Source organism: Seriola dumerili, unplaced genomic scaffold, assembly GCF_002260705.1.
Source record: "Seriola dumerili isolate Sdu_G_001 unplaced genomic scaffold, Sdu_1.0 BDQW01000068.1, whole genome shotgun sequence".
Lineage (NCBI taxonomy): Eukaryota > Metazoa > Chordata > Actinopteri > Carangiformes > Carangidae > Seriola > Seriola dumerili.
The window spans coordinates 12,302,449-12,323,688 of NW_019174323.1; the positions used below are offsets into that span (position 1 = coordinate 12,302,449).

The window sequence follows — 21,240 nt, forward strand, 5'->3', positions numbered from 1 at the left end:
AGATTATAGAAGAGTAGAAGAATAGACAAACTGTTATATACAATTAAATATTTTTTAGAGAAACGGTTAAACATTCAGATATCACAACTGAACAATTTCTGACATCACTAATTTTGCTTTTTCACTGCTACTGCAGCACAGAGAAGGTCATGCTAAAAGAGGACCTAAAAACATCAGCCACATTTAAGAGGAAAAGACCAGGCCAAACAACATTTTACCCTGAGTTGTTCTGGAAAGCAATTTAATTATCAGTAATAACTGTCATGTGTTGAGCAGTTGACTTTTGGCTGTTGCTTTGAGCACTGGACAAAGACATGGTTTGTTGCCCTTTGCTATGGATCTTCCTGTCTTGTCCCAGTGCCATCGCTCATTTGACAGAGCAAGTCTGCAAGTAAACAAGGCGGATCAGATAAGCTACTGTGATCTGCCATGCAACCTCTCCATGGTCACTGACTTCTACAAGTAAGCCATAAAAGGAATAGGGTAATATTTGCTTATTCTTTGGTGTTACTCTTTGGTGCACCATAGGACATTAGAATACTTTAGGTGGTTTTAATATCTCGTGCTATTCCTAATTATTCAGTATGGACATTTGAATAGGTAGCTGATGTTGTAAAACACATCATGACTTTGTGTATTAGCCTATAATGTAATTGGTTTTCTTCACTGACTGTCTTTAAGTACTGACACTGCTTTCCGAAGAGACAGTAAGTTCCTCCACTTTTGTGAATTAACCAGAGCGTGCAGAGTAGAGGTTGTAACCTGTGTGTATTTAACCAGCCCACCTGAGCCCCTCTGCAGCTCCAGCAGCAGCACGCAGACCGTGACCGGGGTTGAAGGCACTGCGCATGCCCGAGGCAACTTAATATGAATGCTGCTTCACGTCTCAAGACATCTCAATTCCAGGTAGGAATATTATCCGTATATTTGTTGACAGTTATTTATCATTTGCTTACCAGTCTTCGGTCTTGTGCTGTAGGGGTAATTCTTATTCCTGTCGCCGGCATTGTGTTTGAAATGCAGCGCTTTTCCACAAATTCAAGCTGAAATCTCTTCACATCAACAAACTCCCAAGACAGCGTGCGGACAAAATTAATTTGTGGTTGGTAACATTCATGCTAGCTGCTGCAGCAACGTTAGCCTGAATATTTTTACCGGGTTGTTTTGGTGTTGCTCTATATTTTGCATGGCTTCGTGTCTGTCTTGCGTGTTATCTTATGTCGGGCAGCTAGTTTTGTGCTCTGGTTAAGGTTTCGTTAGCTGCTGAGTCTGACATGCACTGGCAGGAACAGCTTGCTGGTAGCTAATGCTAGCAATGCTAACTTGGCAAGTGTGAATGGAAAAGGGTGTATCAGATTTACTCCGGCGGTAATGTTAAAGACTCTGTGACCCGTGTGCATTGCCTTCCTTTAACATGTTAGCTGCTATCACCTCAGCTGGCTAGCTGACGTTAATATGTTATTCGACTGAACGCACAGTTTGGGCAGCTCTGCGTGCATTTGAAGCTGTCATTTCGGTGTGTGTTGACACAGCTGTACCCGCACATACTGTAATGTTAACTGAGCGACAAGGTAGCAGACACTGTAACGTTAGCTTTGTCTGTGCTTATGTCTTTGTATCTGCATCTGCTGAGCCTCCAAGAAAAAATTGCAATCTTTGATTCACCTACAGTAACGTTACCCAACCCTGTCCAGTTTTGCAGAGATGCAGTTTAATGGCTAGTAGTCAGCTTCCTTTCCCGTCCAGTACTTTTACATGTTAAAATGTAATCAGTAATAGATTAATCATTTTAGAATAAGTAACTTACAGCAAACGATTGTAGATTTTTAAAGGTATTGCACAAAATGCATGAACTCATTCTCATATATATTGTAGTTGAGCTTACAGTAATATGGCCAAAGTGGCAATCATATTATTCAGTCATGTTATGGTAAATGCAGTAATAATATCCACTGAGACCAACCCAAAAGAATTAGGATGTGATTATGAAAAGGGACATATGTAGGAGCCATGTGAATGAGGACGATAAGTATATACCTACAGTAAGGTTAAACACCTAGTAAAGGCCTTGTCTGATTCTGTCCGGAATGGGTGACAATTTGGGATTTTACCTCTCCAAAGAAAAAAAAAAAAAAAAAAAACCATGAACAGAACTCTGGTTGTATGGGCCACGATTCAGACAGTAGCATGTAGTGGTGACCTAAACACATGCATTATGTAAGTTAAGTAGGCTAAGGTCTTTTCAAGAGAAAACAGGTACCTAACATTAGAGTGTAACATTAGAGGAGCCATGTTGGTAGGATGCTACTAGGATGCACTGCTGTTAGGATGTGGCTATTCATAGAGATCTGTGGATCTCTATAGGACCAGAGATCCACAGATCTCTGCTAAGCATTCCTGAGAGTATACAAAGTTAAGTTGTCATAAGTGGACCCAGCTTTAATTATCACACACTAAGGTTTAAGGGCTGGCCCGTTCAGCTAAATGGCAGCTGTGTTAGTTGGGTTTGGCACCTTGGTCAGCAGTATTTTAAGTTACTTTAGCCTGAATGCTAAATCATTTCCATGTATACATGATGGTTTGAGTATATCGGAGGATCGTGGGTATCATGGCTTTGGTTTAGTGGACCTTTTGTTCATCTGTGCAGAGAACTTATATTGACTGATTTGGAGAATTTATTTAATATTCTGACATTTCAAGGTGGTCTTTGGCCAGATAGATTTCTTTTGTTGGGTCTGAATTCAAGTCTGCCTTTGGTCAGTTACATGCAGTGTCACAGGTAAAATGAACATTTATGTAAACATGCACTTTAAGTAAAATGGTTAATCTCCCTATAGTGCCACCATAAATGCTTCCAGTTTTACATGCAGTCTTCCATGTGACTTGTTGGAAGGCAGTGTTACATGATCTGAGCCTTTTATGAATGTCATTTTCAGTATATTTCAAGTGAACTTTGGACATGCATCTCCTTGTGACTTGCTGAAACACAGTGTGACATGATTTGATGATTGTGCAACAACAATTCTCAGTATATTGCAAATGATCTTTGGACATGCCTCCCCATGTATCTTGTGGTCAGCATTTGCAGGAAATGATGTGCTGGTAGCTGGGTTTTAAATTATACTGCTAGTTAACCTTTACAGTTCTAATTCCAAAAAAGTAATTATTTCCCTCACTACTAGAGCTTCCAGTTCAACAGTTTTAATGTCACGCTTTGCTTGGCCAATTAAATCTGTCCGACATATATTTGTACATCAGAGGCCATTGAGTCTTTTTATGGCTGTCATATGGCATCACTAAGATAGCTTTGCATTCCATTCAAGCAATGGGTTTGTGATCAGATGTATCAGATTCATGATGTACATGCTTCTTTCTCCTGTAAAGATATTTACCACAGCATAAATCTGATTAGTGAAATTAGCTCATGTTGTTTTACAGTACAGATTTACTGTGGCCATTCTGTAATGCATTTGTCTCAACTTCTGTGCAAATCAATACTTATGGAAATGAATGTATAAAAAATGTCTTCCCAAGTCTTTGCATTATCCTTAAACTGTTGATATACTTAGTTTAGCAAATAGCCAACTATGTATTAGTATGAAAATATGGAACTGGTAGAAAGTGGAAGTTTGATTATGCTCTGGTGCTGCTGACAAATGATTTTAATATGACTCAGAAACAATTTTGCAATGATTTTCTTTTATCTTCCTGATGATGCACACTCATTTTGTGGTTTTGTCCTTTATGTTTTTCAGTAACCAGTATGGGCAGTTAAGAACAATAGGCCAGTTATCTGCTGTGTCGGGGACAGACGGTTTGTAAAAACCCCACAGCGTCCCTCCTCTCTTCCCACTCAGGCAGTCCAACAAGTTTCCAGCACCATGGCCGAAGAAGACTATGGCAGCTTTGTGGACTGGAACCAGATGGGGGATCTGGCCAAGAGCAGCGGGCCCACCAAGGTTGACTGTAAAGACCTGAAAGAGTTCAAACAGATGGCTCGGCAGGGTTACTGGGCCAAAAACCACAAACTACGGGCACAAGTCTACCAGCAGCTCATCAAAGCCATTCCCTGTCGTACAGTTACACCAGATGCAGAAGTATATCGTGACATTATGGGAAATGCAGCCACTAAGAAGCCCTCCTCTCACATCCCACTGCCAGAGTTTGTGGATGGAAGTCCTGTGCCGCGGTACTGTCTGAAGGCAGAGGCGGTAGCCTCAGCCCACCAGATTATCAACTGCCTGGCTGGACAGTTTCCAGATATCTCCCACTGTCCATCACTTCCGGCTGTTACTTCTTTGCTCCTGCACTTCAGCACAGATGAAGCTCAGTGTTTTGAGCACGTCAGCCGAATGCTGGCCTGCAACGAGCCAGGCAAGCGACTGCTGGACCAGACTTTCCTGGCCTATGAGTCTGGCTGCATGACTTTTGGTGACCTGGCCAACAAGTACTGCACAGCTGCCCACAAATTGATTGTAGCCACAGCCCAGGATGTGCTAGAAGTCTACTCAGACTGGCAACGCTGGGTGCTTGGTGACCTGCCTTTCAGCCATGTGGTCAGGGTCCTGGATGTCTACCTAGTGGAGGGCTACAAGATTCTCTACCGTGTGGCTATAGCCTTGCTCAAGTTCTATCGCAAGCATAAAGCAGGAGCACAGGGGGGCCAGGGCAACCAGCAGCAACAGGATTCTGGCAAAGTCAGGGCAGACATTCAGGCTTTCATCAAGGGCATTGCCTCCACCGTCACACCCGACAAGCTGCTAGAGAAGGCCTTTTCCATCCGTCTGTTTAGCCGTAAGGAGATCACTCTGCTGCAGCTCACAAATGAAAAGTCCTTGCAGCAGAAGGGAATCACTGTCAAACAGAAGCGGTACAGTCAATAATATGATTTTTTTATGTGGTGAATTGTGACCGTCTTTTGTTGAATTTTCTTTAGAAACCAGGAAGCATCTAGTGGGCTTTCTTGGCAATGCTATTACATATCTGGCATCAGTGAGGACATTGAATCAATTACTTGTGTACTGTGTTATGCTCACTTACACATGTAAGAATTATAGACATCGTAAAAGTACCCTTATGATTCAAAATGAAATTTAGTTTATCGGCCCATATATCTATCACTCTGATGAAATGGACATTCTTGAACTTGATTAAATGTAAGACACAGTTCCTGGACTGGGAATTAAATCACTGTGGTATGCACAGAATGAGAGGAATGCAATGTTAAAATAGTACAGGACCAGACTTATTTTATACAGTTTATTACAAATATACACCACAGCAAAAGTAAAAGGTTACAATAGATGAAATGTTTAAGCAATTTCCTTTGCTTCATTGGCAATAATGTTGTGTTCTTTTAAGCTTTTCACTCTGGCATGCTCTGGGGATTGGTTTAAGTTGCTCTTGCATCCTTGTCTCACACCATCTTCTTGTTTCCTTTTTGTCTGGTTTGTGCCACACTTTTCCATCCACCATCTTCTGTCTCATCTGCACTCCACTCCTGTGTTCACTACATTGGTTCTTTTACAGTTCTAGGTGGGTTCTCCTCTCTATGCTACTCTGCAGATCTCTTTCTAATTTTGTCATTTACACTCAGAATAGATATGGTATTACATGTGGTGTTAAAATTGAACTTTGGTTTTCCTACACCCTGGTAATATATCAAATGAGTGGGCAGTGCCACTAGAATAAAAAAATACATAATTTTTTAAAGGTTTATGCATCAACAACTGTGTGATCTGCCTCTCATTCTGTACCTCTCGTCTCTGCCTGTGTCTGTATGTTTGGGATGTCCCCAGGCGCAACGTGCAGCTGGCACTGAACCCTGACACCTTCTCCTCTGAGATTGTCAGCGCCAAGGAGATGCGGGACATCTGGTCGTGGATACCTGAGCGCTTTGCCCTGTGCCAACCACAACTACTCTTCACCACTTCCACCCATGGTTGCAGCCTGAACAGGTACACTGTAAACACAAAAGCAAAGCTGTAAACCAAAAGACAAATTCAAAGCAAAAAGGCAAAAAAAAAAGTTGTAGACTTGTTTTGTATTTAGCCACTGTCTCATTTTACTTTAGTGTGTCTAGTAATCTGACAGTACATGGCTGTTGCTAATAAATGATCCAATAGATATGTTTTATGTTTTAGATTCAGGTGTTAATTCAGCCAGTTGGAATGAATTAAACTTCCACATTTTCCTCCAGATTCTACTCACATTGTGAAGGCTACGAACCCACTCTGCTCCTCATCCGGACCACAGATGGCGATGTAAATAACTAACACACACAGACAGACAGCAAACTCTGTCATGATTCTCCCAGTTATTTTTACATGTCCAACTGAAGTTTATGAAGCTCTTGTCCGAGTGAATTAAGGATGCACATTATTATGAATAAAAACACATGGGACACCAACACCCTGATGTCATAACAGATATTTTTGTTTAAAATGATGCAGCTCAGATCAGTGAGCCATATCTAGCTAAATACATAGCTAGATATAGTGTTAAATAGGAGGTCTGACGGGTGTGTATGTATGTCCTCAGCCTTGGATATTTAAGGTACAAAGTGGACTGAACTGCAGTCAAAACAAATCAGTACTGGTATCACTCTGATAGACAGTTCCCGTCTAACTTCCTGTTTTAGACACTTGTGTTTATCAGTAAATGTTAGTAAATGGTTCTTGTTGACTGCAGTCATGTTGCAAAAAGCCACCCTAGAAAAACTTGTGTACTTGCACCTGGTTTTATTTACTGAGTTTTTTCTTTCAATAATGAGAAAGCTCCTCAGCTTAGCTTAGCTTTCTGCTTTTCAAAATACACTCAGGTTTTTATTCTTGTGAATTGGTGTCAAAGGTCACTATTATACAGGTTTACAAATATCAATCTTCCACAAGTATGAAGTACTTTAGAGGATAAAACTAATGCATATGAGCAAATTAAACAGATTCTTTTTTCCTTCAGGTATGTGGAGCCTTCCTGTCCACAGATTGGGAGGAGCGGAAGAGAGGAGGCAACAAATTAAGTTTTTTTGGCACAGGGGAGTGCTTCGTCTTCAGGGTGAGTTTATATTAGTTTCTGCACTTACAAGCGTCTTGTCAGCAAGAAATGTCTCTTTCTGTTTTTTTTGGGGGTTTTTTTGCGTGCTTTTTAGGAATCAAATGAAAGGATTTTTTTTTTTTATTGAGTAGTACCTCACTATAACCACCAGATGGTACCATCCACTGGGGTTTCATATGTTCTTAATGTCAGTGTCCCTGGCCTCGATTTGGTGTCCAGGGATCCCATTTGAACAGCCTGCCTTGTAGGTCACAATTCTCCATACAGACATTGCTTTGTCTTCATCAGCAAAAAACAACCACAGATCATGTTTAATTTGCTTGTGATGTTGCAGCATTGAGCTTTAGCTTTAATAACACCTGGGCTAGAAATAGCGAAGCAGACTGGGTCTCTAATGCCTTCTGTATGAATTATTTAATTGGCTTTCTGTGTTGATGCACAGCTGTGAACTGTCTGAGCCGGCACAGCAGAAAACACCGTCATCTCACACACTAATACTTAAACACACACAGATTGGAAACTCCTGTAACTTGATCCAGTCGTATCTGACCAGGCCCTCATCTGACACCACACCTGACACACATAAGAGACGAGCCAACAGGGACTGATGTCTATCAGATGTGCAGCCGAGGGTTGGAGAGGGAGAGGAGGGAATTAATGGCATATACACTTTGCATTAAGTAGCCAGGTCCTCACATGAAGCATCTCTGTCTGTTTATGTTAGGAATTGGTTTGAATTTAAGATGCATATCTTGTCACCTATATACTGTTAAGAAAATAAGAATAAGAATGCCTTTTTATGTGAATACATTTGCAATACTATTTTATTTAATGTGTAATGCCCCGGTGTCTAATTGATGATAACTGCCTCACATTAGCAGTCACTGATTTGTTTTCCCTTGTTAGCTTAAGCCAGAGATGGAGCGCTATGAGTGGGTGGTGATCCGCCACCCTGAGCTAGCCTCCTCCATCAAGACCCAGGGTCAAGAGGACACTGCCTCCTCTGAGGGCCAGAACTCAGACAGCAATAGTTTACAGCAGCCAGAGAAATCTGCTGGAGATCTGTCGCCCTTCCTCTCCGCTCGCCACTTCAACCTTAACTCCAAGAATACTTCCATGTTCATGGCTGGAAACTTTGACTCCATCATAGTGGGTGAGTGAATTATTACAAGATGTTATTGTTGTGTATTTCGCATTTCTGGTCCCTTTTTTGGGTAGTTTTTTTTTTTTTTTTTTTTTTTTTCTCTCTCTCTCTTTCTCTCTTTCTTCCTTTTTGCCACACTTAACTAGCAGAGTGTAGTGTGGATGTGATGAGGGATCAGCTAAAACATGAAAACTCATCAAATGTGGGATTTTATCATTAGCCTTCCACTACATTTAACACTTCAGTGTTGATGTAAAAATGAACATGATTGTGATGATAAGTAAGAATCATTTGCAGAAATGCAGTGTTTGTTCTCAGTTGCTTATAATTTATACAAACCCTGTGCTCTTGTGTTTGATCAGGGGGAGGTGAAGGTAACGCTCTTTACATTGACTCAGAACTGAATCATGGTCGCACTGGCAGGTGCACCACCTTTGACAACCCGCCCCTGTGTGCAGAGAGCTTCCAGGTTTCACTGCTGGAAGTATGGGGTTTCCAGGATACCATGGCCTCGTAATGCTGTACACATGAACACACACTACACATCCATGTAGCTCAACACATCATACAGTCATGGACACATAGGTGCATATTGATGAACACAAATTTTAACACTTAAACATATTAAAGCAGAAAGTCATGATCAAAAAGTCCAGCAAAGTGTTTGATGTGGAAAACACAGATATGCAAACAGAACTACATCCGTCCTACAAATTCATATATGATTAACTATTTTTTATTTATTACTGCAATCCAAATTTCAACATATGAACAAAAATGTCATATTTTTGTTTGTTTTTCGTTTATTTTTGTATTTTCAGATTTGTATTATGGTGTACTAATTGTGTTGAAGTATGTGGTCAAATGAAGGAAATGTTCAGGATCAATTCTAGATAAAGCCGACACAAGATTCATCGAAAGAGTGTTTTTTTGTTTTTTTTTTTTTTTCTTTATGTCAGCTGTGATGTATTCATGTTCATGCTGAGCTACAATATTTAAATTTCTGAATGTAAATTCAGTACTTTGTTTTCTGGTTTAGCTCACTCTGCCAAATTTACTGTACAGCTATCTCTGCATTCCTTAAAAATCTATCATTTACCAGGTTTACGATGAATTGTGTGAAGTCAAGTCTTCTTGGTGATAAGTGTTTTTAAATGTTGAAAGAACAGCGCTAAGATGTATTACAGTTGTACCAGGTTAGCTAGATGTTTGGCCAAGTCCTGTTGCACTTCCCCACATTTTTTGATTTATTGTACATATGTGGGAGATCTGCTGAATTAATTAATGTGGTACATGTTTGTCAATATCGGTGGTGAATTTGAGTGTTGCCATTTTGCACCATATGTCAAAGCTTTCTTTTGAATGAGTGACAGTGTTTCCTGTATAGTAAATGAATATTCATGTGAATAACAGTACAAACTTTTTTTTTTTTTTTTTTTTTTTTTCTAAGCAAAATCTCAAAATGTGTTTTTGGTTTACAAGTAATGGAGATTAATTCAGTTTGTTCATCCTTCTCTTCTTTTGACCATTTTCCTGTAACTTCCGTCCTTTCTCCTGTGAAAATAGTAATGAAAGAAGTCCAAAATTGTGCCCTGTTGGCAAAGTGTTGTTGGGGTTATATAACCTATTTGTATCTGTATGGTCAAATATGTCCTCCAGTGAAACATCAACTGAGTAACTACAAATGTATTCTACCTGTGAAAATACAGCAATATGCTTTCAGTAGAGTGACTCTGTCTCTGTTTTATTGTCTTACTGTTTTTGGTCTTCCACATCTATCACATCTCTGTCCCTGCAAAGAGCGGGCTACATTTCTTCAGACTGTTGCAGAGGTGTGCCAGATGCCTTTTTAAGTCAGCTGACCATGAATCTATCCCCTTATCCCCATCTTCTCCGAGTAGTTACAGCTGGTATGTTTGTTTGTTTTTTTTCTCAAAATGATTGGTCATTTTACATCACAAAGAAATTACTATTTTATTTTTATTGGTATAGTAAAAATGATGTCATGCATGTCATGATTTCCAGCCTTCTGTGCACCTCTCTAGGACTAAAAACATTCAAACAGTTTACATTTAACATCAGTCAGAGAAGATACATAAAATGATAATGTCACTAATGTCATATCCCCAGCAAGTAGGTCTGGGTTAAAAACACAAGGTGACTACTAAATTACTCATACACACTTCTTGAATAGACACTGACTATTTTTGTTTGGATGTCTCTACTTTGTGGAAGCTGACAGTGAGCTGCATGACTGGAAAATATGTAGCAGAAATGAGTCAGATATACTTACAAATATATCTTTAAAAGACGTCTACTTCTAATAGCCAGCTGTATTACAGACTTCAGTTAATTAAAGTCATTAAAGTGATAACACTATTTGGTAACTGACAGTTAAAACTGATATCCTCTGACTATTTGGTTTGCTGTGTTGCTCAACATGTCAGTCAAAGTGAATTCCATGTCAATCAATGTCAATACATTAAAGCTCTATAAAATGTAAAGCCAATTCATTTGCAGTGGGTGTGGCTCAGCCCTAATGCATCTGAAGAAATGTACCTTAGGCAGCAAAGTGGTGGAGTAATTCCTTCTTTACAGTAAGTGGCATTGACTCCGTCTTGCCAAGGCTGTGCCGTTCATTCAGGATTCACACTCTGCTAATCGCACATGCACGTCTATATTTAGCTGCTCGTTTGGGTGTTGGTCTGGCGTATCTCCTGAAAACCATGCTTTCCAGCCTCAAGGAGTAAGATGCTTAAGTGTTTAACCCTACACTGAGATGGGTCTCTCCTTGACCAGCCCCCGCCCCTCAGACAAAAAGGGGCTGATTAAGATGTAGACTAAGACAAATATTGTTTTGATTCACAGACTGAATATTTCTCCGAGGTTATTGAGACACAGAGGGGTCTCTATTTCCGGTACCTATCCAGTGTTACTGAATACACTTCACAAATCAGCCTTATGGATCGTATATATGTCCTTCTGAATGACTGATAATTGTCATTGTTTTTTTTCAGGCTATTGCCAAGCAAATTTGTATTATTAATATAGGATTCAAGCTTTTCCATTTCCACATCATAAGCCTTTTTAATGACTTTAAGCCTTTTTTAATATTTTATATTGACTAATATAAGTTTATCAATGCTGTAAGAATGAAAGATGGAGTTATGTTTTTGGTTACATGCTGAAATCAGACCTTAAGGGAAAAATACCAAATCTGAGAGTAGCTTAGCTCAGTGACTTCCTTAATTTAGCTCTGGTCAGAGTGGAGCTCTCTGTAGAACTGTATCCTGGTCAGATCATATACCACAGTAGCAGAACCGCTGAAAGATTAAGAGCTAGATGTTGATCACTTATGTAGATAACTATGATATACTGTTTGTCTGGATTTACATTATACTGTTCATTAACAATGGCTGCTTTATAGTGCATCTTCAGTAGTATATTGATTAAATCATGCTCCTTAAAGACCAGCCATCAGAATATGGCTTGTTCTCAACTTGTTCCCACAACTCACTGATTAAAGCCACTCAAGTGCAAGAGCATCCACTTAATCATTGTATCCATCCACCCAAAACAAACAGGAAACAACAATGTGAAGGCACATAGGCTATCATATTACTGCATGTTGTAAAAAGGAGCTGGTTGCATATGTCTGCCGAGCATATATCCCAGATAGGAACATCATTATCCAACATCATCAGAAAAGGCTACATCCATATCCTCCTAAAAGAGTCCTGGATCAATATGTGTTCACTCAGAAGAGAAAGAGAAAATGAAGTGAAATCATCTCAGTTCATTTGTGACCTTTTTGTTATCAATGCATCAGTGCACGCACGCACACACACACACTCACACATGCACAGTCTGCATCAAAATGATCTATTCTTGTTGCAATATGCAATCGTGCATTTGGCAGCCAGAGCAAGATGTTGGACGAGTAAAGTGTTTTAAAGGAAGGAGGCCTGAGATGTTGGTATAGAAATTGCATCATGAGTCAAGAGGCTTTACAGTCATACGGGGGGAGGGGTCCTTCTCTGGTGCTGACTAGACTAGGCAATGCAGAGAGAGCAGGATGGAGGGATAGATGGAGGAGGAAGAGGAGGAGGAGGCATGGGGACTGCACAGGCTCTCTCTCTTCTGACTCACACATGCACTTCTTCCCTCCCATGGTGTGCTGGCTCTCTCGACCCCCTCCTCTTTCTGGATCTCTGACCCTGCGCACTTGCTGGGAGCTGTACAGTGGAATGGGGGATTCTTGGTTCCCTACCCCCACCACATACACACTCAACCATATACACTCAGCCTCAAATTCTCTCACTGTCACGCTCCACACTGCTAGATATCACAGCTGAATGTAAATCACCCTCTGCTGCATGGTAGAGTCCTAGTGCAAAATGTAGAAATGTGTTTGAGAATAATATGCAACATTATTTGAGGAGGTCACTTTAATCAGCTGTGGGGTTTTCTTGGAGTATGACATTCAGATTACATGTAGTCTGAATTTTAATATAATGTATGTGGACATCTTAAAGAAATAGTGTATTGTCTTGGTTTTCTTTTCTTGGTAGCTAAAATAACACAAACACAATTTTTCTTTAGATTAGCACTGTCTCCACACCCTCCTGCTTATCCCCATCATTTCATCCTCCTGCCTCTGAAGGGTGAATGCGTAGCTATCAAAGGGAAAGCCTGCAGCGGGGCACACCAAAGTGATGGCCGATAGGGGTGACCTTCAAAAAAAATAAAAATAAACAAAAATAAAAAGCACTTTCTCTGTACAGAGTAAGTCATTTATCATTTAAATTCCACCATTTTTGTTTCGTAGATGTGTTGCGTGGCATAGTATATCATTAACGAACTTTGTTTTAGTGCGTCCCCCTACACACACACACACCCAGTCGATGATAGGTTTTATCCGTACGACCAGTCAGGTGATATTTTCCGCTTCGCCATTTTGTGCTGCTGCGCCGGGTATTTATCAGAAGAGTCGTGACTATCCCGTTTACATTGCTAGTTAGGTGGTCAGACTGTTCCTGGTGTACTCAGTTTCGCATTTCAAGACTGTGGCCTTCGATAGGTTTCGCGAAGTGCGATTTTTGATCCGTCATTGCTGATTAATTTTGTATATTTAGTTTATTTTTATACTGTGTGAGGAAGAATGTCGGCCGAAAGCCCCGAATACTCTCCGTTCTTCGCAGTGATGGGTGCCTCTGCGGCTATGGTGTTCAGCGGTAATTATCAAACGATTGATGGCCTTACATGTTGAAACTGTTTGTTAGTTTCAAAATGTCGCTGTGTGCATTTGCTGCTAACCTCTTTTGCATTTATATTATTCTCAACAGGGTGCTTTGAACTGTCAACCATTGGTGCGTCCCTTGAAACTGAAAGCCATCTGCTAGCACTGCTAAGGTTAACGTCGCAATGCTAATATTGAGCTGTAATTTATTCAGACTTAGCTGGTGAAGCCAGTGACAGCAGTTTATTAGTAATATGCCAATGTTTAATTAACAATGGTCGGTTAATATCATCATAGCTGCTGTCCTGTCTGCCTCAACGGCAGACAGCAAAGACTCGCCAAGACTAGGTAGCTAGCTAGCTGATGACGACTACATAAGTTAGCTTCGACGTTAGCTTAGCTCGGTTATGAAGGCTCAGAGCTTTATCTGAATGGAAATGACAAAACGGTATCTCACGCGAAGTGATCAGAAAATTTGACCATATCATTTAAGAAGTGCGTATTGTTTGACAGTTTAAAGTCATACAGTGCCCAATAGTATTCCATTATCCTCCACACAGTTAGCTGCTTGCTAGCTTGCTGTACTTAACAGGAGATAAGATGGGATGATTCCCACCTTTTTCTGCAAGATGCCACACGGCTGCATGCAGAGATTATGGGTGTTTAAAGCAGTGGGTGACAAGATTGATACGAAATTATTTAGTGTAGCTTTATTTTAGAAATGATTAACCAGTAACATTTAATAATTGAATTGACTTATTTCTTCGTAAATTGTTTGCTATTCTGCAACAATGTGCCATCTGTCAAATCGGTGATGTGACTTCCAAATTAATTTTATAAATTTTATGACGGAAATAGCTTTCTTTTTACACCGTAAGTGACCATTGGAAACCAGGATCAGCTGGTTAACTTCCTTATTGCTCAAAGGAATGACACAAGGTCACATGATCATCACATGATGAGACGTCTGACTTGAAATTGCCATCTGGCTACTGATCTTGAACAATATTAATGTAAATGCAAAAGATAGCAAGTTTTGACTCTGTTCTAAGAAAATATGGTTAATTTTACAGAAGGTAAAGGGTTTAACACCAGTGGTGATACAAGGGTTTTTGGATCTTAAATGAGAAGTGGCACAGAAAGTGAACTTTGAAACTGGCTTGTTTTATAATTGGCCATACTTGTTTTATGGATCCTTCTGTAGTTTATTATTTGTCTTTCCTTAATGCAAGGTAAGAACTACATAATTTTTCAATAGTCTGCAACTGCAGCACAGTGAAGGCCTACATGTGATCGTCTGGTGGGATGGGTGCAGCTCCAGTGTGAAATCAACAAGCTACTAATTGACCATGTTACAGAGGGCTTGACCTCTGTAGCTAGAGGCCTTTTGGCGGGACTGGCTCATGTTTTCATTAATGGACACCTTCAGTGAATTGCTATAGTGTAAGACCTTGAAATCTAATTACAAAGAGCTTTTTCTGACATAATGTAATCTTGGATTATGTCCCTACCTTTTTGCATTGTCAGAAATTCATACATCCACATACCTATGTAATAGTCAAGTGAAAGGAATGTTTAAGCGTGTCTTTTAACAAATTACATTGAACTGCTTAGTAATGAGAAATATCAGAAATAATTTTGAGCTGGAGATTTCAAGTATTTGAGTAATTTCTGGGAGAAATCTGATCTAGTAACTGCTGTTTTGAGGTATTACCTTAGTCATCACAACAAGGAATCACAATTTATGATAGAAAAATGTCCCATTATACAACTATATGATTTAATACTGTCCATCCTTACCTGGAAATGAGAAGCAGTTGGATGCCAAAGCCAACCCTTTGCGTGTCATAGCTCAGGTTTAATGTGTAGTGATAGGCAAGGGAATCGTGGTGGTGGTGGCGTCCCCTGAGGCTAGCAGTAGTACTAGTCTGTGGAGGCGAAGGAGTGACAGCTGGGGAATTAGCTAGTAGGGAAGGGATCATGTCGGCACAAAGAAGGGATGTGGAAGTGGTGGTATGGATGGGGACACTTGATGATTCAGGCTTCAGCTTGAAGGATCTTGGTGTGTTGTGGAGTCACTGACAGGAAATTGTAGCTTGTGTTCCTTTTTAATGTCAGTCACTGTTGTCTACACAAGCTGAAGGACTATGGCTGTAATTAGAGATTGTCATCATTCATCAATCTGTCATGTTTTGGGGCATTGATCCAACATCCAGTCTGTAGAATATTGAAATTGACAAATTCACATCACAAGTTGTCACCTAAATGGATGGCTTCAAATTTCTTGTTCTGATCATGACAAAACAACAACAAATATTTCATTTCAAAGTAATTGGCCAGGCATCTGGATCAGGTTGTAAAATTGCTTTGATCTTCTGGTGTCAGGTGATGTTACATTGTTAAAGTAATCTGGTGACAGTTTTGAGGGCTGTCTTTAGTGATGCCTGGCTCAGAACAGGTGACACTCACAAGGTACCACCACTCCCATGATAGCTGTGCTGCGCTGCTTCTGATTCCCCACTCCTTTCAGTAATATCTTTCCTAATGGCCCACATTTTCTCTTCTCTCTGCCAGAACAGTTAAAATATAGAGGAGACTTATTTTCTGGGTAATTGACTTGACTGATACTTGTTGTGGTGTTGACCACAATTTTAGACGTGTTTTCACTGCAGTGTGCTTGTCCAACTTCCAGTACAGGCATTGTTGGCATATATAAGCAGTCTTATCACCAAAGAAGTTATTTTTCTGAATAGTCGTCATTCATTAATGCTTTCAGTTACTTGACCTTTTAATTCACATTCACATTTCCTTTTCTTTCTCTTACCTCTTTAGTTAAGAGGTGTAGTTGGTGATGGCAGCATACATGATCCCTCAGCTTGCAATATGGTTGCAATAGATTGGTCAGCATGTCTCATAAATTTTTTTTTGCAGCCTCATATCTGTACACATCATCCAGCCAATGTGCTTTTGTAAGACTGGAAAATGGTGTTCCCTCTACAAGCTTCCCGATTTTGTCATTTGTTCCTTAAAACCAGTGCTTCCCCATTCACCCTCTATTAAAGGGCAGATCAACCTCTTGTCTGTTGCGTAGGCATTTTGCATGCAAGATCATCCCTAGCTGGAGGCACCTGCTCTGACATCACAAGGCGTCACAAGGGCATCCCATACATCAAATATTCTGCAGGGAGGAAAAAAGAAAAGCTCTTTACCTAAGCTGAGGCGATTAGGATTAAAACCCAGAGGTTGTCCCTCCACCACTGCAGAAGCCACCCTGCCACAGCATCAAACCTTTAATCGTCAGGACAGAATGACAGTGTTTGAGGATACCAGTGTTTCTCTGTCAACCCTCCCCTGTCACACCTCGGTGAGTCCAAGCGTACGAAGAAAAAAACAGAGTCAGAGGATAATGTTACTCATGGTGACTTATTACGAATGGATGGCTGGATGGTTAAAAGAAACAGCTGTTCAGAGGAAGGCTTAGGTGTTTCCAAAGTAATTTTTTTTTTGTGTAGCTAAATTAGAGGGTTTGTTTTTGGATCTGCCATCTTGGTCAGTTTTTATATTGAACTGCTTGGGTAGCTTGTGTGTCCTTCTAGATGTGATGCAGCATAAAGGGCATCACGTCTAGCAAAGAGGTTGACACTTCCAATAAGACAGGAAGTTGAGACAATTTGTTTTGTGATTGTCAGGCTTGCGAAAACAACGCCCAGTTATACTCAGAGATGGGCAGGAGTGATTTAACCTTGTACTGATGGCATCAGTCTGGTGATAAATCAGTGTAAGTAGTTGGGGATGGGGCTGGCTACCATGTGCACATTTAAAGATTGGCCTGAATCATCTTCCTTTTCTGCCTCTAGATTGATTTGCCATAAAGCCTCCTAGCTAGACTTGAATTAACCAGAGCTATCTTCAGGCTTGTTCAACACATTGTCCCAAGACATGACAAAACACAGGGCAGGGTACTTCAGGCTATATGCACAAGGCTGTCTTCCAAGATGATATTGCAAGAGACTTTTCAGATTTAATTATCATAAGTATGTTGCCTATGAGGAGCCAAGAAAACTATACTGCAAGGTCCTTCTTTATCCACCAATGCTATGATGAGATCAGCACATAAATGGAGGGATACAGCTCTGCACATTTTTTTTTTTTTTTTTTTTTTTTGGTCTATTGCTTATAAGAGTTTTGGGCAAACAGCCCGTTTTGACATCAACTCACAAATCACAGTAACAACTAGATTTGACCTTTTTTTTTTTTTTTTTTTTTTTTTTTTTTGGTTAATGCAAAAGAGAACCTAGAGAGTTCAAAGGCTATATTTAGCATCAAAACACCATCTGCAAATCTGAAAAAGGGAAACAACTCCAACTGCTCCAGTATAAATTTACATAAATATGTGATTTAATACTGCTGTATAGTGGAATTACTGGCATGTACAGACCAATATATTAGATGCTATGCTGTGGTCGTTGTCAGAGCTTTCACTTTATGTTGCTTTTGCTGTGGATGAGGGAATAGACATGTCCACGTTTACACACACCCCTCTGACATGGGGAAATCTAACCAGGCCGTCTGTGGTTCCTGACGCTCTGCCCTGCTCTGACGGGCTTTGTTGGACGTCCCTAAAGATTCTCTCTCATCTCACCTGGAAGCTGTCCGATTCTGTGTTGTTGTGCAGAACCCATTCTTGATGGCTGGTTGCTGTTCTATATTTGGTATATATAGTTTCTAATATTAGAGCAGGGTGGTTATTGATTTTCTCTCTTCCTACCGTCAGACTTGGTTTTGTGTGTGACGTACGTAGCACTACGCTTTCTCTGCAGCGTCACAGGCTGACGGAGCCAACATGCTGATGAAGCTTTTTGTTCTCCCTCTTCCCCATCACATTACAGTGATACTAACCAGAGACTAGTGAGGACTGGAGACTCCACACAGCAGATGTCAGTTGAAGTACTGCTAGTCCCTTCCCCTATATCTGTTTTGTACTAATGCTGGCTCTGGAGATATGGTATCCTGCCTCTCCTGTGATGTCAGCAGTTCCCAGTGTGCCTAACAAGGCCTTTTCATTCAGAGAGTGATTTACAACCCTGCACCAGATTCAATTCTGAAATTACATGAGCTGTTTTTTTTTTTTTTTTTTTTTTTTGGTTTCTGGTTGCGTAGTATGTTCATCAGTAGAAAAGAACGTGATCTGGTATTTCCACTTAAACATGAGCAAAATTCCCCAAGTGGAGCCATGTTGGATTTTTAAGAGGAACAGAAATTGCTCAGTTGTATTGTTGCTCAATCTCTTATTTCACTTCTGCCTCATCATCCAGCTGTGCCCTCTGGTCTCTTTAACCAATTGTAACCTGCACGGCCTTGTGTGCAGTTTAGTGTGCTTTCTGGTTTAACTAAATTTGTCTTCTCTCTCTCGCTTCCCTGCCAGCCTTGGGAGCAGCCTATGGCACAGCTAAGAGCGGTACAGGGATTGCCGCCATGTCTGTGATGAGGCCGGAGCTCATCATGAAGTCTATCATCCCCGTGGTCATGGCGGGTATCATAGCCATCTACGGTCTGGTAGTAGCAGTGCTGATTGCCAACAACATCTCAGAGAAGGTCACCCTCTACAAGTGAGTTCAGTTGACCACAGTCATAGTTTTACTCATTTGTGTTGTCTACATTTCATTTCAGGTTATTTTCAAGACACATCTAAAGACAAGTTGTGTATTCTGAGACACAGGCTTGACATAAGCCATGCTGCTATATTGTCAACACATTCCCCAAAACCAACATTTTTCCCACTTAAAAGTTTCATCTGTGTTTCCATGGCCTTGATGAAGCGCCACAGCTCCAGCACCAGCTCCATTAATCATAAACTATTTAACTATTCCACTGGATGACACATTTCTTCATCTCAATGAACACAACCGGTGGTTGCTGAACAACTCAACGACCACAATTTCAGTCTTATCACATCACTGCACATGGGATGTCCCCATGTTAACTCTGTTTAGACTATCTGAGGAAGTACACTTGCCATGCTCATTCTTCCAATGCAGTCATATGGCACAGGGCCATAATAAAAATACAATAAGTCATTATTTTAAAATTTGACTGGGATTTAATTTAACATAATGAACATGAGCATGGGTTTGTAGTTGGATCAGTTTAAAATATTACTGAGGTAGAAATGGTTAAACAAGCAGCCACAGTGATGAAGCTGCAGGCGGCAGACTGATTACAGATGTGACAAACTCATTTTAACAGCCGTACAGCTCTTTTGTATGGAGAAGCAGTTGCCCCATTCATGCATTACAGGCTCTTATCACTTCCACAAATATCAAAGGTGCTCTGACTTTGGCATGTTTAGTTAAAATGTTCTCTCAATTGCTCGAATTGTTAACCCAATTGTTACTAACTGAGTAATCGATGTCCCCCCCACTGACTAACACTTGACTGTGTGTCTTTAGGAGTTTCCTTCATCTGGGAGCTGGGCTTAGCGTGGGCCTCAGTGGGCTGGCAGCAGGCTTCGCAATTGGCATCGTGGGCGACGCAGGCGTGAGAGGCACAGCTCAACAGCCAAGGCTTTTTGTGGGCATGATCCTCATCTTGATTTTTGCTGAGGTCTTGGGTCTCTACGGGCTCATCGTTGCCCTCATTCTCTCCACGAAATAAACATCCAAACATCTCCACTACAAGATCTGTCCTTTATGTTGCTGCTGGAGAAAAAGTGTATAACGGGGAAAAAATTGTAAAAATTTCTGCCACACAAGATGAAAGAAGTGAAGGCGAGGAAAAAATGAATTAAAATGGCTCCATAAATATGGTCTTATCTCAACAATGTGTACAGTCGTCCCAATTTGATAGTCAACTTGTAAATGCGCAATGTAGTGATTTGTCTGTCTTGTGTGTGCGTGTGTGTGTTTCAAAACAACTGTATGATGAAGATTCCTTTTTTCCCTCCACTTATTTCAGGCCTTGAGGCCAGCTGAGGCAGCTTGGCCTCTGGTCTTAGAGAGCTGACCAAAGGGCCACACAGCTTTTTCTCCTCCCATATCGACCTGGGAGTTGACACAATTTCTGCATTAATCTTGAGGATCTATTTGTAAAGAGAAATGTGTATGGACTTCAGATTTTTTTCCACTGATTTTATTTATAAGAAATTGTTCATTGAACTGTTTAATGCAGCAAAAGTCTTTAATTCCCCAGGATATATTATACATATATATATACAGACATATAAATATCTATATAGATAGATTTAATGCACTGTGGGTTAATTGTGATAAGTGGTTGGAATTCCTCTGGATGTAATTCATGGTTTAATAATTAAGATTGCCTTTAGTATGTTGCTGGTGGAGTGGGAGTTTTGTGTGTAGCTGTATTCTAATCATTACGGAAACATTCTCAAACTTCAGTGTTTTTCCTGTAGTACTGCTGTTTGCATTAAAGGTGTGTGTGCCCCATGTTGGGTCTCACAAGTGTAATTTCCAAAATTCATCTCCTCTCCATCTTATTCACCCCCTCCCCCATCTGTGGCTGTACTTCATCTCTTTCACATTCCAGCCATTAAAATCCTGCATGGGTTTCGGTGTTTTGTTGCTGTTGGATATGAAACTGAAGAGCAGGCTACTTTCAGAAGATTTAATCCAGATCAAAAAAGCTACTTTCAAGTATAGTTCCAGCCAAAGAAGAAAAAAAGTTTCAATCACACAACAAAACTTGAGGGTATGGTTTGTAGCATGCAGCAGAAATCTGAGATTAGTGTGCAAGTTTGGCCTAGTTTCATTCAAGAACTGGTCTAATTTGATCTGGAGTGTTTTTT

The 21,240-nt window shown here is 40.4% G+C and overlaps 2 protein-coding genes across 2 annotated transcripts; both read left to right on the forward strand.

Moving 5' to 3' along the window:
- Nucleotides 1-837: 837 nt before the first annotated feature.
- tbc1d24 (TBC1 domain family member 24) lies at nt 838-9,901 on the forward strand. The gene is made up of 7 exons (XM_022742971.1): nt 838-906; nt 3,756-4,870; nt 5,799-5,957; nt 6,200-6,263; nt 6,958-7,053; nt 7,960-8,206; nt 8,560-9,901. The coding sequence occupies exons 2-7, from the start codon at nt 3,882-3,884 to the stop codon at nt 8,712-8,714; spliced, it is 1,710 nt and encodes a 569-aa protein (XP_022598692.1). The 5' UTR covers nt 838-906; nt 3,756-3,881; the 3' UTR covers nt 8,715-9,901.
- A 3,281-nt stretch (nt 9,902-13,182) lies between these two features.
- On the forward strand, nt 13,183-21,002 carry LOC111220125 (V-type proton ATPase 16 kDa proteolipid subunit). The gene is made up of 3 exons (XM_022743103.1): nt 13,183-13,431; nt 18,862-19,045; nt 19,886-21,002. Exons 1-3 carry the CDS (start codon nt 13,359-13,361, stop codon nt 20,088-20,090), a joined length of 462 nt encoding a protein of 153 aa, XP_022598824.1. The 5' UTR covers nt 13,183-13,358; the 3' UTR covers nt 20,091-21,002.
- The last annotated feature ends 238 nt before the right edge of the window (nt 21,003-21,240 follow it).